This window comes from Rhinolophus sinicus, chromosome 5, assembly GCF_057876585.1.
Source record: "Rhinolophus sinicus isolate RSI-liver-muscle chromosome 5, RSI-T2T, whole genome shotgun sequence".
Taxonomy (NCBI): domain Eukaryota; kingdom Metazoa; phylum Chordata; class Mammalia; order Chiroptera; family Rhinolophidae; genus Rhinolophus; species Rhinolophus sinicus.
This window is the reverse complement of record NC_142505.1, coordinates 50,098,443-50,116,142: the sequence shown is the minus strand read 5'-3', so window position 1 is coordinate 50,116,142 and position 17,700 is coordinate 50,098,443. Positions and strand designations below refer to the sequence as shown.

The 17,700-nt window shown below is 42.6% G+C and overlaps 1 protein-coding gene across 15 annotated transcripts in view; it reads left to right on the top strand.

Moving 5' to 3' along the window:
- ERC2 (ELKS/RAB6-interacting/CAST family member 2) overlaps positions 1–15,229 on the top strand; it is a 918,050-nt gene extending 902,821 nt beyond the window's left edge. For 12 of the 15 annotated variants that reach the window (XM_074313127.2, XM_074313130.2, XM_074313128.2 and 9 more), the window contains one exon: positions 12,280–15,229. In XM_074313127.2, the coding sequence (XP_074169228.2) occupies positions 12,280–12,579 (300 nt within the window). In that variant the 3' untranslated portion in view covers positions 12,580–15,229. The remainder of the gene's footprint in view (positions 1–12,279) is intronic. The other 3 variants (XM_074313138.2, XM_088798504.1, XM_088798505.1) reach the window with 3 other exon arrangements.
- The last annotated feature ends 2,471 nt before the right edge of the window (positions 15,230–17,700 follow it).

Sequence of the window (17,700 nt, the reverse complement as noted above, 5' to 3'; positions counted from 1 at the left end):
GTTCCCGCCCATACATCTAACACAAGGTCCGTGGTACCGTAGGAACACCAAGAATCTTGTTCTGTAGCCTTCTGGCCAATTTTGCTGCTGACCAAGCAACCCTACCCAACAAAAAGAGATTCTAATGATGTCCTATGTGGAAACCAAAATGGCAGCTACGATGCCCCTTGCCTGGCCCAGATGTCCCAGGGAGGTGCCATTTTGTTGATATTACAGTAAAAAGTCCTTTTTGACGAAACAGCTTTAGGTTACATAGAAATCTCATGGATGAGAAGTCAGGTCCCACCAGTGTGAGTAGAGTTCATGTCAAGGTTTTCCCCAGGCCTTTTCAGGTGACCTGTGAAAGGATACGGGCAGGAAGGCAAAATTCCATGTGCAGCAATGGAGAATCAGAGCCCCTCAGCAGCAGACATCCTGGTCATCACTGGGGGGAGGCTCTGATTTGGAGGAAGTCAGGCCTTGGAGTTATACCGTGCTGGTAAAGGCAGACCCTCCCTCGATAATCTTTTTAGCATCCCACTCCTTCAAAGACAATTTGGACCCCAAAGCCCTCATGCAGCCAGAAGACATGTGAATATCCCATCAGTTGCATGGAAGCAATAGATTGGAATCCTCCAGATAGTTCACTCAATCTCAGAATGATAAATGATCAATCACTGCATTCCTCCTAAATGAAATTAAGATGTTAAGATATATTGCTTGGGGCTTCTGGATGGGATTTCTGCAGTTGAATTTTCAACAGAAAATGTATTGCTTTGGAATCACTGGGAAAGGGAGACATTCTGGATCTATGTTAAAGCAAAACATTTGACAGTGGAGAAGAATGCTTCAGACATGTTAATTTTTTTCATATTTAAAAGTGATTAATCATCCCAAATACCATGAAGCTGGAAAGCCAGAATGCAAACTCTTGGAGGGGAAGGAGAATGCATGTGCCTTCATACTCTGAAGTGAAGGCTTTTGAAGGAGGCTATAGGTGAGCTCATGATGAAAGACAAAAAGCACAGACTAAAAATCCATTTGAAAGGAGAGAGTCTGGACAAAACTCTAGGAATGCAGAGAAATCCACAGACTTACTTTTCATTAGCACTGTGCAAAAGAAGAAGATGGAGGAGGAGGAGTGAATCTCTTCCAGTTGGTACGTGTGCACCATTGGAGATGTTACCTCCTTGGAAAGTCTTTCCAACCCTCCTGTGAGACCAAGGCAGAGTCGTGTTGTGCTCCTATAAGCTGGAGATTTGACATCTCGGTGTGCAGGGGTCACACCATGGCCCCACCACATACTAGCTGTGTGACTTGAGTGTGTAACCTCTCTGTGCCTGTTTCTGGAGCAATATAATGGGTTAATAATAGCAACCTCTTCAGAGTGTACGGACTGGATGCCATAACATGCAAGTGTCTGTGCTTGATGTGTGTTGATGGGTCATTCCTCTCGTTGGTACTTAAATCACGATTTTAATTCATTAATCACATATGAAGTTGAATTATTTGTTGAATGTAATGTCCGACATGTTCACTAGATGTGTATTCCATGAAGTGAGAGCTAGTAGTGTCTGTGTCATTCAACCCCATGTCCCCAGTACTTAGTGTGGTTCCTGGTCAATGCTTTAAAATTGTGGGAGGGAGAAGAGGGAGAGAGGGAGGAAGGGAAAGAAGGAAGGAAGGAAGGAAGGAAGGAAGGAAGGAAGGAAGGAAGGAAGGAAGGAAGGAAGGAAACAGGAAGGGAGGGAGGGAGGGAGAAAGGGAAGGAAGGAAGGGAGGAAGGAAGGAAGAGAGGGAGGGAGGGAAGGAGAGATAGAGGGAGGAGGAAGGAGAAGGAGAGTGAAGGAGGGAGGAAATGAAAGAGGGAGGGAGGGAGGAAGGAAAGAAGGAAAAGAAGGATTGATTCTCATACTTTTCAAAAATATAGCTTGAAGGCAGTATAAATTCCAAACTGAATTTACCTTCGTGTCTTATTTAAAAACCCACTTCACTTCCAACTTTACAGACCAAACTGAGGTAGCTTTTTTCTTATTCCTTTATTTGCAGGTGGGTGTGAATTGGGGCTCTTAGGGCTCAGAAACACTGACTACCTCTAAAAAGCCTGACTTCACTCAGCTCATTGCTGCCTGTGTTTATCCATTTTCCTTTTCCCTTTCCATCTACCAAAGGAGTTTCCTCCTCCCCTAAGAAGGCTAGTTCCTTTTGTTGCAGAAAACTCTGATTTAGTGGTTGCCTAGAAAACACAAAAAAAGTTTTAAGCAAGTTGAAATTAAAGTACAGTTAATCAAATGCAAAACTCCCTTCAGCCCCTATCTGCCAAAAATAAATCGTTTTTAAAATGATTTTCAGATCGCTGACAATGATGGCTGTGTTTATGGCAGTGGGGTTGCCTGCCTTCAGTGGCCATCATTGCCAGCGTGCACCCAGCATTTAGAAATTAAACAAAAACACATTGAACTTGCTGAATTAGCTGTTGCCACATTGGAACACTAATGGGTTTAGTGACCACAGCCAACCCAGGCCAGAGTGTGTCAACAGCCAAAGGACCAACCTCGCTGGCTGTTTGTAGTTTGCCCAAGTTGTTACAAGTTTAATTCTTTGCAGCTTACTTTTCCTGCTGTTTGGCCTCTCCCCCACCATGTCTTAGAAAGCACAGCAGCCAGCCCAGCTTCATACGGCAAAGCCATGGAGCGCCTGACAAGAGATCCACAGATGCAGGCACCTCAGCCCCTGGGGTCTGATGGCAGGTTAGATTAGGGATCCAGAAGGTTCACTGGGCTGTCCTGCCCCTGTGTCTCTAGCCTTCTTTAGTCACTTCTAAAATTCGTTCTGGAAATGGCCCAACCTGAAGCCAATGTAAAGAGTCTCTTGATTCACCACTCATCTGGAAAAGTGGAGTCTTCCTGCCTCTCTTCCCGTGCAAGAAAGTACACTGCACAGCATTTGCTCCTTGATGGTGGTTTCTCAGCATTACACCCAGGCCTTCAGCCTTGCCTGAGAAACCAGCTCAGCTGTCTCCATTTCCGGACAGCCAAGTCAAATGCTGGGTTGCGGGGCCTCGGTGGTGAAGAGGTTAAATTGCTCAGCAGCCTGGATGTGTGCTTCCTGCCCACACTTGCTCCTGGCCTTAGGCAGTGCCTGCTGTTTGGGGAGGGGGAAGGGGAGGTCTCGCCTGGACCCAGGTGGCCAACAGGCAAACCATGTTATTAAGAAGCAGGGATCGCAAAACCTTGATCTTCAAAAGAGACCCCTAATTAGTCCCTGGTCCAAGAGTAAATGGCATTCCACCTCAGCGAGGTTGGGAAGGGCGCCTTGGAATCCTGGGGACTAATTGCCATTATTGGCTCTAAGAAGATCCTGTTGTAAACACTTGTCATCCGAGCCACTTCTGGTCAGCAAACAATTTGAGATATCAAATTGTTCCCTTCGCGTTTCAAATTCTCCAAAATGCCTGGCCAGCTCATTTTTCTAAGAGGAACATCTCATTCTTACACAGGATAGCCTTCTTAGCACCCAGACTTGAGAGAGGTCTCTGCTTCTCTGGTATGCTATGGCAAGCTCATCCTAACAGTGAATTCTTTCCGGTACCGGGGAATTGAAAATAATGTATTCCTTTATTCTCATTTGAATTTGAAAATGCTCTCTCCAAAATCAGCTTTGATTGCAGGCAGATGGGATTTGTCATGAAGCTAATGGGACTTACACTTCAGGCCACTGAAGTACACTGACTTTTCCAAGACCCCAGAAAGGGATCTGATGTGTTCACGTGGCCCTAGACTTTTGTCAAGTTTGGAACAGTCAATGATTTGTGTGTTCCTTTTCTAAAAGACGGCCCGCCGCACCGAATGGTCTAAAACCAAGGTGTAGTCTGTAATATCGGCTGTGTTTCTTAACTTCCGTATCATGTTGCTTCGGGAGATAAGTATCTTCTCCGTGTTCTTGGACTTCTTGCTTTGACATTTGGGAAGGGGAAGGCGAACTTTTCCAGGCCACGTGCAGGGTGCTAGGTTTTGTCTAAGTTTACCCTTGAACTAAGACAATGTTTCAAGAGTTTGGGACCCAGAGACCCTGGGTTCATCAACATCAAGGGCAGCCTAGACAAAACCAAACTCAGATGGCAAAAAAAGCCCACCTCAAGAGAGGGCTGGGAACCACGGAGATTTGGGCTCGTGACTCTCAGGCCACTGGGAGTGGTGTCTACGGACACTTTCAGGGCAATACGTATGTCTGAATGGCTGGGGGAGAAAGAAAGCTGGGAATAATTTCTGAATATTCTTGTGAAGTGTTAGTTTTCTCTTTACCTTGAGGATCGGCTTTTAGCAAGCATTTAGAGGCCCTGAGATGACAGAGTCCACGGTAAACATCCATAGCAGGCTATGTTGCGGGGCCGAATGTCACAGACTGTCAAAGAGACCCTTTCTCCCAAAGCTAAGCTTCAAAACCGCTTGGTCAGAACTAAGGAGTCACTATTACTCAGCAATAATTCCTTTGTATGAACAGCTCAGGGTGGGACAGGAAGGTGGAGGTTCTATACACAGGCTTAGGGTATTTGCTCCTAGGGTTCCATTGTCTCCAAGATGAAAGCAGATGGTTTTCCCTCCGCAGGTAACCTAATAACCTGAGACAGCAGGTGAGGGCATAGCGGTATGGGTCCTCCCCAAGGGGGGTTCTCCAGGATGACTCCCACTTCCGGATAGTCTGGTTGCTGAATCAGCCCTGTCTCCCATATCGTTCACAGCACCCCCAAAGATTCTCAAAGCATTATTTTAACCTATATGTGTCACTGATTTGAGATGTTAGAAATTGTATGCCAAACTTTTGGTTATTTTAACTAGTTCAGAAAAGAAAGACTAACATCGGTTTTGACAACAAACAAAACCAGTTTTTGTTCTATCAGTTATGTTTAAAAGATTCCAATTTCAAACTAAACACGATGTGTGGTTATTCTGTCAGCGATTTATATAGCCACCAGGGCGCCACAGTTACACACTGCATACATCATTGTATTTTTAAAATGTACTTAATGAACATTTTTTTTTCTTTTCTAGTAACTACTTCATTGCCTTAAATGAATGCATTCCAATAGAATTTGTAACAAATGACCACTTTGTGTTTGCATTAATGCCAAACACGTTTAACAAATTTTTAACAAGGAACCCTGGCAAAACGCCAAACTCCTAGAGGGACACTGAAGGAATGCTATAAATTTAAACTAGATTTTACCTTTTCACTCAGTTCAGCAAGTGTCTTAGGTGTCTTGCTATCTCAGGATTGTAGCATTTCTATTTTATGTCAGATAAATTGTACATTTTTATTATTTTTTTTATTACTTAGGTTGTACCTATTTCCACAGGACATTTAAATCTGTTCAACTATGTTCGAAATAATATGATGGCAGCTGAGTAATTGATCTTTCTTTCCACAAATTATTTATATCTTTTATAGGTTGGTAGATACATGTATGCATATACATATCTTATCAAAATATAATCATATTTAAAACAACACAGTCAAACAATTAAATACAAAAACAATAGATTAGACCAATGGTTGTCAACTGAGTGTGATTTTGTGCCCCAGGCGATATTTGGCAATATCTGGAGACATTTTTTTATTGTCATGATTGGGAGACGGGTTGCTGCTCCTGGCATCTAATGGGCAGAGACCAAGGATGCCGTAAGCACACTGTCATCCACAAGGCAGCCCCCACAATGAAGAATCATCCAGCCCCAAGTGTCCACAGTGCCAGGACTGAGAAATCCTGGAGTAGAGTGACAAAGGCCTTTGGCTTACGGGCAGACTCTCAGGTTGAGGGAGGTATTATTTTCAGAAAAAAATTACAACTAAACAGCACTTTTCTACTCAACCAATGTTTTAAAAGTTGTATAGAGAACCTAACGCGGATGTTGAATGGCAGGCTTCTGATTTTCACTTCTGCTGCCCTCTGCCCTCGAGAAGATAAAAGCCAGGCCCACAGTAGCAGGACCTAACATGGCGACTGAGGTGGCCCTGGGGATGGCTGGTGGCCTGAGTATGGGATATGTGTAAGCCCAGCCAACACATACCAGGTGCTGCCTGCTGGAGAAGGCTGCCACTGAGCAGTGGGCATGATCTCCACGGTGGGGCTAGGGGCACACAGGGCACCACACGTCCATGAGAAGACGGCGCACAGCACTTTCATTTTAATAGCTATGCGATACTTTTAATGTTATTAATTAGACAAATATTGGTACCATGATGATATTAAATAAGTCTTTCTTAAAAAGGAAATTTCAGTTTTTAGAAAAATATTTTTTTAAAGAAAAATATTAATTAAATGTGACGGGTGTTATGGAGAGATTATAATATTGGGACGGTAGAACACAAAAGATCAAGGTTTAGAGAATCCTGGCCTCATGGTAGAGAGAATGGGCTCTGGAGTCGAGAAGATGTGAGTTCCTGTCAGGCCCTAAGAAGGTGGAAAGTTGACCCACAGCATTCAGTTCCCTTAAGCTTCAGTGTTGTCCTCTAAAGGACTAGCAACCCAGTCACTGGCATGGCCCTGGCAAGCTTATTTGAGATAATTCACACAAAAGCACAGAGCACCGTAGAAGAGAGCATGCACTAAATGTTAGCAATGAATAATTCTGACCACAGTAATATTGGCAAGAATAAATCCTGAGGACACATAGCAGTGCATGCTGCCATTTTTATGTACACATCTGAATCCATCTGATGTCCTTAGTTTAAAATACCGGGGGTAGTTGCACCAGCGGACAGAAACCAAAGATGAAGTCTGGAGTCTCTCAGTTACCCCCCCACCCCCCAGCCCCAAAGCTCCCTCCACCCCCAAGCAAGCTGTGTTGTCCCTAACAGCAGTTTGCAATTCTGAGCAGAGGGCTTGCTAGGCCCGCCCCCACCCACCTCACCCCCAGCCTTTTGGGCTCTGAAGTGTTACATTTTATTGCCCTGTGGAGCTGTAGGAGGCCACTCGCAAGGTAAAATGTTGCTCTCCACTCATATTTTTGAATTATGGTTTCAAGGTGGTTGCTCCTATCAAGAAAATTAAATGATTTAACATAATTTGTTGCCACTTTGATCACAACAATAATAAATAAATCTTCATGAGGAAAACGGGAAACCCATTCTGCCCATTTTAAAAGATGTTAAGTAATAACACAGATGTAGTTATGGATTTTTTTTTTTTTTTTTAGAAACGACTCTATTGGGTTTTCCTGTGAGCAGAGTCACTTGTGGAGTTGTTTTCAGGATGCCCACTGCTCCCAGAATGAGCAGCTCTTCTCCTCAGACCCTTGTTAATTAGCCTATCAGGGGCTCGCTTTTATGTGGGCACCATGTGCAATGTCAGGGGCAACCAATGCCGTGGTGAATGGGTGTCTGTTTTTGTACCTGGGGGCACACTGCACACATTTGCAAAGCACATGGAGTGTAATGGACATGAACCCAGATGTCAAAAATAGCCTGCGTTTTACTACTGTTATTAAACAGTTTCCCCTTTAACCCCTCTGTGTTTACCAAAGACCCCTTTCTCCCAGCCTGTTTCTGCAAATCACTACTGAAAGGGCAGGAGAAGAAAGCCGTAATCGGGCAGGTGTCTTTATTCCAAAGAAAAACAGTCTGAAGGAATATTTGTGAGACACCACACGTTTATAGCCTGCTCTCTTGGGGGCACTTGTCCTGGGGAGGACCCTTACTATTGTACTCAGCTCGCCCCCCCCCCACCTACATGCACCCCCAGTCCTGCACGCCAACTGCGGGGTTCCCTTCATAAGAACCAAGTCCAGATTTTTCACGATGGAAAGAGCTTTCTCTTGTGCGATACCAGTTACACGTTCTTTGGTTTAAAAATTCAAAAAAGTACGATAACAAAAAAAAATTCTAAAGAAACTTTAAAAGCACCATCCAGGGATAATCATTAACAATATCCTGGTATATATACTTGTTTATGTTTGTGTGTGTGTTGATGCAAAAATGAGATTGAATTATACCTGTAGAATTGTAATCTGTTTTTTTTCATTGAAAAATTGTGGACATCTTTCCATATAATAAGATAAACAGCCACATCATAATTGTCATGTAGTGACTTAATAAATCTTAAGCATCCCCATTTCCTTCAAGTCACAAATTTTAAAAATCTTATTTATTTTTGTATCTATTTGTTGTCCGTCTTCCTCCATGAGGGCATAAATTTTGTCTGTCATTTTTACACTTATATCCCTGGCAACAAGCACATTGCTTGACACAGAGAGGAGCTGTTATATATTAGGTTTCTACTGCTACATAACAAATCACCACAAACTTGTGGTTTAAAACAACATCCACTGATGATCTCATAGTTCTACAGATCAGAAGACCAACTGGACTCCACTAGGTTCTCTCTTCAGAGTCTCATAAAGCCAAAGCCAAGGGGTCAGCCAGGCTGGGCTTGAACGTGGAAGCTCTGGGAAGCACCAAGCTTATTCCCATTGTTGGCAGAATTCAGTTCCTGTGGTTGTAGGACTGAGGTCCCTGTTTCCTTACTGGCTGTCAGCTGGGGGCTGACCTTGAATCCTGCAGTACTCAGATCCTTGCCTCATGGCTCCCTCCATCTCAGCACAGCAAATCCCACTCAGTTCCTCTGACTTCCTTTTCTGCTACCAGCAACAGGAAAGTCTCTGCTATTAAAGCGCTCCTGTTATTAAATTAGGTCCACTAATTAAAAAGAGAGATCATCTCTCTTTCAATGAATTTGAACTCAAGTGTTTAATAACCTTATTTACATCTGCAAGGTAGAATAATCTTGGTAAGAGATGTTCACAGTCCAGGTGCCAGGGATAAGAGCAGGAATCTTTGGGGAGGACATGTATGATTTTAGGAGTCTGCTTACACTACGTGCTCTCTAAGACCTGGGGAATGAATAAGTGACTCAACTTGTTCTGTTCCATGAACTGCGCGAGGCACAGGGGATGCTAGCTGGCCTGCCCCTGCCCTTACAGAGACTATAGCCTAGACCAGCGTTGTTCAATAGAAATATAATGCAAGCCACATCTGTAGTTTTGAGTTTTCTAGTAGCCACATTAAGAATAATAATAAGAAAGGTGAGATCAATTGTAATGATAGATTTAATATGACTCAATACATCCAAAATATCACTCGAACATGCAATCAATAGAAAAAATGATATTCATACTAAACCCAAAATTTAATATATTGATTTGTATTAATTCAAAATCAGTGTAAAAAATGAATTTCACACTAAATCTTCAAAATCTGTTGTGTGTTTTACACTCATGGCACATCTCAATTTGGACTAGCCATATTTCAAGTGCTGAGTAGCACATGTGGCCAGTGGCTACCATATTGGACAGTAAAATCTAGGCAAGTCATCCGAAGGGGACAGTGCAGTAAGTGTGAGACTTCCTGTGCTACATCCTACACTCAGGAGGGTCATAAAAGGCTTCCAGGGAAGAAGTGACATCTAAACTGACACTGAAGAATAACTAGGAACAGATCAGATCAAGGGTTGGTGTGAATGCATGGCAGACAGAAAGACAAGTTTGTGAGATGGGAGAAAAGAAAGCTTTAGGACTGCAGAAGCAAGTTCAGCGTAGGTGGGACACGAAGCGTGGAGCAGGAGAGAGAGAGAGAGAGGCTGGATGGGACCTCACCAGCATGGTCAGGCGTCCATCCTCCATCCCAAGGGCAATGGGATTTTAAAGGAAGACTTGTGTCCACATGGAATATAAGATAAAGTAGATGTCATTATTGAAACAGCGCCGTTGGCTGCACTGATGAGAATGCAGAGTTGGGTGCTGGAAGAGAGGCTGCATGGGGACAGGCGAGGCCTGCTGGGATCATCCAGGTGAGGAGGACTGGCTAGACATTAGCTCACAGTGGGTCGCTGCCCAGATTGCCTCATTGCTGGAAACCAGGATTCCTTTTTGCATTTTTTTTAAAGCAGATGCATATTTGCCCCTCAGTGAGGGATCATCGGCATTTCCCACTGTTGGCAGTGTCATTTGAGGTGTTTTTTTCTCTCAAACCCATGTAGGCCTCCTGGTGAATGGATTGTCTGATTGAAGGAGTGGCAATACTATCTGAGACTTCTCTTTTCCACCAAATAAACCTTACCCCCAAACAGTGCCCTGCACACGCAAGGCACTGTATTCTGCCTTGTGACCTGTTACCCAGCTGGAAATCTTTCTCTCAACTGAATAAATGATTGTTCTTTGCTACTTTATCTTGGAAAAACATCAAGGACATCGGACATTCACTGTAATTATTTTGCACTCGTTTTCCCGTCTGTAAAATATGACTGGTGCATTTTAGTACTACTTTGGGTTTCTCTATACCTTTTAATCATGTGCCCTTTTAATATATTGGTCAGCCTTTTAAAAGGATGATTAAGAAATGCTTAATGCACAAAAGAATTAGAGCTATGCACAGCTCATGAAGCAGAAAGCGTGCTCTGACTTACAATTTTCATAAAAAGTTTGCAGAGATTTTATGTGCCAGAATGAGTAATATGATCTGCTGTAGGAACTCCCTAGCTTTCTGGCTCTGCAAAAGTCATTTTTTTTTTTTTTTTTGCCCCAATTCAAGTTTCTTAACCAGAAGGGTTACACCAAACTCCTCAGAGTATGAATTAGCAGAGTTCATCCAAGCCACATATTTCATTAGCACTGTTTAACGATGGCTTGAAATAACTTCCTACCTGTGCAGGCAGACATTGGGATCTTTGGCGCGCTCATTAGTCAGTGTGACTTGAAAAATGCTGTGTATCAACCACCAAATCAGACAGCTCGGGCTGTATATAAAAAGTGGCTCACACGTGTGTGAGTGTGTGTGTGTGTGTTTGATCTTTCCCCTCCCTGCCATATTCCCCAGATAGCTGCGCTATTGCCATATGCCCGGAAACTCCCGAAGTATTCAAAGGCCATATGTGAATGATAATGATGCAGGCCCATGAAGCAGAGCCTCAGCAGGGAGGAAAGTCATCATCTGAAGGGTCCATATGGGATGCTCCTCTCTTTTTGCCCATTTTACTGTTTCTTCCCAGGCTGCAGTTGTATTCCACACCCATGGCCTCTGATGAGGACAGTGAGAACACTCGAGGTGCCCTGGATACCTGTGCCTCAGGGCATGAAATATGCAAATGCATGACGGCTGCATTTATGTTTAGATTTAAGCATATGCACGTGCCATTGGGTGTGGGGGTGAAAGTCAACTTTGTTTCTTTCTGCTCGATTTAAGGAGGTATCAATATTCTTTTTTAAAATACATTTTTATTGTGGTAAAATATACATAAAATTTACCATTGTAACCAATGTAAAATGTACAATTCAGAGACAATAAGTCTATATGCAGGGTTGTACAACTAACACTACTATCCGTTTCTTTTTTCACTATCCCAAACACAAACTCTGTGGTACCCATTCAGCCATAACTCCCCATTTCCCCTCCCCTGGAGCCGCTGGAAACCTCAAATCTATTTTCTGCATCTATGACTTATCTATTCTAGATATTTCGTGTAAGCGAAATCATGCAGTATTTGTTCTTTGGTGTCTGGCTATTTTACTTTGCATATCTTCAAGGTAGCACATGTCAAAACTTCATTTCTTCTTAGGGCTGAATGGTATTCCATGGTGTGTATATACCGCTTTTTGTTTATCCATTCATCTGTTGATGGACACGTGCTTCTATGAACATTGGTGTATCTACTTGAGTCCCTGTTTTCCATTCTTCTGGGTACTTACTGAAATGTGGAATTGCTGGGTCCAGTTTTCTTTTAAACTGTTGCTCTTACATGACCTGTAAGTGAATGTTAAGTTTTCTGGTGTATCGACCATCTTTAACTCTCTATTCTCTATAAAGTCAAGTTAAAAAATAGCTTAGAAGCCATATTCATTGTGGGAAAGTGTGGAGAAAACAATTGACACATAATCTGATGACATACAAATAATTACGGGAACATTTTGGCATATTTCCTTTCAATTTCTTTTTGCATATCAGGAAACATCTAATACCTATATGTGACGTATTTTGAAAGAGGCCTCTTCTCAGATGTGTTGGCAAGACATCATTTAAATTTCTATTCACTTTATCCTTCCTATACGAGTCCTCCTCCTTGCCAGCCCATCCTCACTCACTCCCCACCCTCCCCCGACCCCCACCACCAATCCCACACAACCCCAACCAGAGAAAGTGGTGGAGGGTCGGTACAAGAGTGCGAAGTGGGGACCAGGCCCATCTGTGAGGATTATCTCCCATATCATTGCCAGTTACTGGAATGCTGAATTATGTGCTTTCTCGTTGCAGCTATCCGAAGGGCTGACTAAAGGGAAAATGCAGCTCTGCAGCAATATTCTGATAATCTATTGCAGTACGGTTCACGTCACTGTCCATCGCCACCTGGAATGCTCATCAGGACCGAAGAGGAGTCTCACTTTCATTACTGAGCACGATTCAGTTCGACTTGGTATTTCCTTCGTCATCTCATGTCATTTCTTAATGTTGGAAAGGAAGAATGTGGCAAAGGAGAAAAATGATAAATCCTCCTTTTTTTTTTTTTTTTTTTGGTCAGGATTTGGGCAGTTAACATTTGATCATCTCTTCTGAATGTCATTATTTGATAACATTTTATTTATGTTACTTAAACATCATCATTGGATCAACTTGAACTCCGTGGGATTTAACTGTGGATTCAGCTTCTGTTGGACAACAAGCTTCATCTCCAGTTTTCCTGCTGGTTCAGTCTAAGTGGTCATTCCTAATGCATTAGATTATCAAAAAGTATGAATTCTGTGAGTGAGTGGTGTTGGCGGTGTTTGTAGGCCAAGATGCATGGAGAGTTTGACAAAGAAACCAAAACACCAAAAATGGCAAGCCTTTACCCTCCTCTATTTCTTTAATCCGCTCTTTGAAGAACCACATTTTGATGGTGTAACCAGTAGTTACCTCTGGGCCAGGTTGGAAATGAAATCAATTTTTTAAACCACTAATACTTGCCAAGAAATCGCCTTATGAGAACGTGGTGTGTGTCTCTGACAATGCATGGCACATCTAAATTGATCGTTCATAATTTTATCTGCCCTGTTTTCGTATTGGAGAGTGGCAAAAGCCTGAGGCGCCGGCATATATCCGTTCCATGTGCTCCGTGCATCCCCATGGCTGGGATGTGACCAGGCCTCGGGCTCTTACCATTCCCATACATACAGGTCTCCATGAAGATGCTGGGACTCATTCACATTTCAAGATCCACATGCTGTGCAAACAGTGTAAGCTTAGACATGTAAATGAAAGGTCATTTCTCAATTTTCTTTTAAAATGTCTCCAACATAGATTCCAACGCATTTTTAGCATCAAACATGAAAACATTGATGAATGAGGAATAATCACAAAAGCTGTGTATCTGTATATAGCTCTACACATGTTTGTGGATACAGTCCTTATTTAAAGCACATGCCAGGGGAAAAGACCAAATTTTGAGGTCTTGTACATACAGTGACATGGTACTAAGGAGAATTAAACTCCTACTGCTTCCTCTGAAGATTAAAAAAATAATCATAAAGTGTTATATCGTCATAAAACTCATGACCAAGTCTGGCAAACATGTGCAACTCTTGTATTGATCCATTTTCTTGTCAATGGAAGAAACCCTTCCACGTGTATGCAAGTGGGAGATGAAAATCTGCATTTTTAAAGGACAAACAGTGAATTTAAGCATGAGTGGCCTTAATAAATATAGTTGTCTTTCTTTGCTGCTGTGGAAAGGATTCTAAACAGATGATCCTGACGTCTTGCATTGAATTCAGTCATTATTGTTGCTTTTTAAAATGTTGGTGCAATTAACTCTGGACCTCTCCCGCGAGCCATAGAGATATTTAAAAGACAGACACCTTATTTTTTCGGGAAAGATGAAGCTGTGTATGAATTGCACTGTTCATCCTTGGTGCATTAAGGTAAAATAGTCCAAGCAGGTTTCTTGCTTCTGGCTTTGTTCTTGTCGTAAGTATAGCAAGCTCTGTAAAGCTTACGTGTTGCGTAAACCATCCAAATACATTCGTGTTTAAAAGTTTGTCCTTTAATTATCAAAGGGATCTAGGTCTTGACTGGAAAAATGAGCAGAGTTCTTTGCAAGCGTATTTAGCACATTTTGACACAATGTCACACTGAAAACCCAGGCCACAAAGGTACCCCCGTGAACAGTTTGGGTGTCCTTAAATGGGCAGCACTCACTGCCTCTGACAGCCAAGTCCTGACCTGAACTCTGCAACTGAATACTTGAAGTAGGAAGTAGGAAATCCACTAGGGAAAATAGGGTCCTCGAAACAGAAAAATCAACCACCTGTGTATAGTTAGCTATTTCTAAGTATGTGCCAATTTTGTCACAACTATTGTTTGGGGGATCATTTTTTTGCCCCGCTTTTGTTGGTTAAAAATATTATTGACCTTACCTTTATGGGGGCATATCATTTTGTCCCTGAAAAATTAAATTTGAACATAGTATACCTTTTCCCATTTCATGTAATATTTTCTGATGTTTGGGAGTTACGTAAAATTCCCTTTTCACATATTAAAAATAGTCTCTGGGTTTACAAGAAACACTGTGATGTTGGGACAATATTTCTTTCGCTCAAACTTGAGCAGGTTCCCCTCTAATCATAAGTTGGGAAAAAAAAAGAAGTTGAGGCTAACATTTGGGAGAAGTTGGTGTTCTTGCTTTGTGCAAAAGCAGGCTTATACTTTATACCTGATTTGATTTCGATGTACAGTCTCGATTTTGTATTTAATGATTTTTGTGTATCCAGTATGCACGTTAACAGCGTGTTAACTTTCATTTGAAAGTGGGTTTCAATTTACTTTTTAAACAGTGTTTATGACGAGACCTCAAATGTGTTGACATAAGCTCTATCTGAGATGTTTTTGTGTCGAGTGGCGTTTGAATGCTGCCAGGGGTCAGTGTATCTAATTCCCAGAGACCCTCGTTTGATAGTGCTTCTTGTAATATTTCTTCAAGTGAGTGGCATGTGGGTTGTGATATTGACCATGTGATTATGGACTTCGATATGAAACACATAAATAAAACTAAGGAACCCTCAGAAACTACCAGTGGGCATGTATTAGCCAGTCATTGTAACCTCGTGTCTAGTAGAAGTACAATGTACAACATATGTACAGTTCATAAATTTGTTATCCTGTGTATGAGAAGTTCTTTGTGCTGGTCACCTTATTTATATTCATCAAATAAACTCTGTTTCTTTCTGAAGTGAGTTCATTCCACCTCTAATACGTACGCTCCAATTGTGGTGGTTTCTAATCTTTGTTGGGTCATGGATCCCCATGTGAAGAACATCTGAACTTGAAGAAAAAAAGAAAGAAATGGGAGGGAGGGGTTATGGGCTATCTTTTCCAGAATAGCCAAGGCATAAATTTCCTTTTATGTGTGGTTAGATCCTATTAAGAAATTAAGTCATTGGCGGTATCGCCTTTCTTCCTTCCCTCCTTCTTTCCCTATTGCCTTTCTTTATCTCTCTCCCTCCATCCCTTTCTCCATTCCTCCTTTTCTCCGTTTCCTCTGCTCTTTCCATGGCGTTGATGTCAGTCTCTGCTAGGTTCTCTCCACTTGGTGGCAAAGACGACTCCCAACAGCGTTGAGGGTTCTTGGATATTAGGGAGAGCCCCTTTCTTACCCAGCATCCTTATCAGCACCTTAAAGGGACTCTTATTGGTCCTTTCTTGGATCGTGCATACAATTACTTCATACAGAGGAGTTGGGAGGGTGAGGCCTAGTGACTGACAGCCCCATTGGATGTGCGAGGGGCAGTTTCCAAGGGGGAAAAATGGGCTGTATTCTAGAAGAGAGGGACAAGAATGTTGGACATGCAGAAATAATAGCTAGCCCTGCCATTACTTGGATACACACACAAAATCATCCAGAAAAATACAGAAAAGTATCCACAAAAGGGCTCACCAGCCTTCGCAACCCACCTGTGGATCACCGTGGAGAACCACCTCCAGGTTTCTTTAAAGGTTTGAATTATGTTGCAGGAAATGAGTTACCAATTCTTACCATTATTGAAATCAAAGAGTAATTGACTCTCAGAACTAGAACATGTAATCCAATCAAAGCTAGATGTCATGTAATCCAATAGCTTCATTTTATGGTTGGGGAAACTGAGGCCCAGTCAGAAGTGACTGATCCAAACATACATGGTAAGTTCATTGCAACCCAAGACTGTCTCCAGAGCTCCTAAAACAAATGTGTCCCTGAAGTCTCCTCCGGGGATGAGCGCATGGGACAAAATCTCTCCTCCGTTGGCCCCTGACAACACAGGGAACATGTCATTTGGTTTCTGTACTTTGTGGACTCAATGCCACCAGGTGTGAAATTCTCTCACAATCAGGCATATTTTGGGCCAACTAGTAAAGTCGTTTGCCCATTTCATTATGTTGCTTTTTTGTAGAAAAAGAACTTTTGTTGGACAAGAATTTCTTACCTCATAGAATTTCCTGAAGCAGCCGTCTTACATTCAGGCCTGATTATATAAACCCAGCTGGCCAGACGGAACCTCAGCGGCTTTATCCACAAACCAGTCCTTTTGGTAAGAAAGGCACCAGCCCACACACTGCTGGACGCGACTGCAAGTCAATCCAGACCTTTAGCTCCATAAAGACACGTAGACTAAATTGTAGTACATCTGAGGTTTTGACCTGAAAAATCTACCTTGACTACTTCTAGTATCTGTGAATTGTTGTTACAAAAACACTGGAGAGACATTCTAATTTTTGGAATTGCTGATCCATAATAATCATCATACTAGTAATAAGTAAACACAGACAAAAAATAACTGCTGAGTGTTTGCTAGGAGCCAAACTATGGCACTAAGGACTAATGTGCATCGCTTCGTTTATTCCTGACAACAGTCCCATGAAGTGGGTACTGTCATGACCCATATTTTACAGTGAGAGAAAGGGGGCCCACAGACATGACCACCAGCAGCGTGTGTTTATAGAGTATTCATTTGGTACCAGCGTTGTGCTAGGTGCTATGCTTACGTGAATTCGTTTATCCTCGCAGTAATCCCGTGAGGCAGGTATTATTATTATTATCCTTATTTACAGACAAGGGAACTTATGTGCCTCACCCCGGGTCCCCCCAGATGGTCCGTGGTGGAGCCAGGCTTGGAACCCAGTGCTCAGCAAGCACCTCTGCTTCGGGATGCATCAGGCTCCAGGGCAGATGGGAGGAGACGTCAGAGGCTGGGGTTCAGATCCCACTTGGACCCACGCAGTAGTGCTACTGTGTTGCAGGTTTGGTCTCTAACATGCCTATAGAGCTCACAGCAGCTAGAAGGAATTGATTGTTTCATCAATGCCAATATTGACTAATATTATGAGAGAATAGCGATGGATCCCAGTGAAAATCAGGCCACAGATGAAAAGAGAGTCCAGACAAAGCTTAGTACGTTAGATTTAAACCCGCCATCCATAGTCTCTCTGATTTCTGCTTAGTCCTCAGTGTCTTATGTATCAGCACCTCTGACCTCCTTGGCATCCTTTGTTTGCGGGGTGAAACATCTGGTGACAAGACACTAGACAGGTGTCCCCAGGTGGGAGAGGGCCTGCAGTGCTATGCTGAGGGGGTGGACATAATGCTGTTGGCTTTTGGTTCTCTACTGCAATGATTTCAATACCAGTTTCCTGATTGTTGCTATATCTGAAGGCAATATGTCCTTG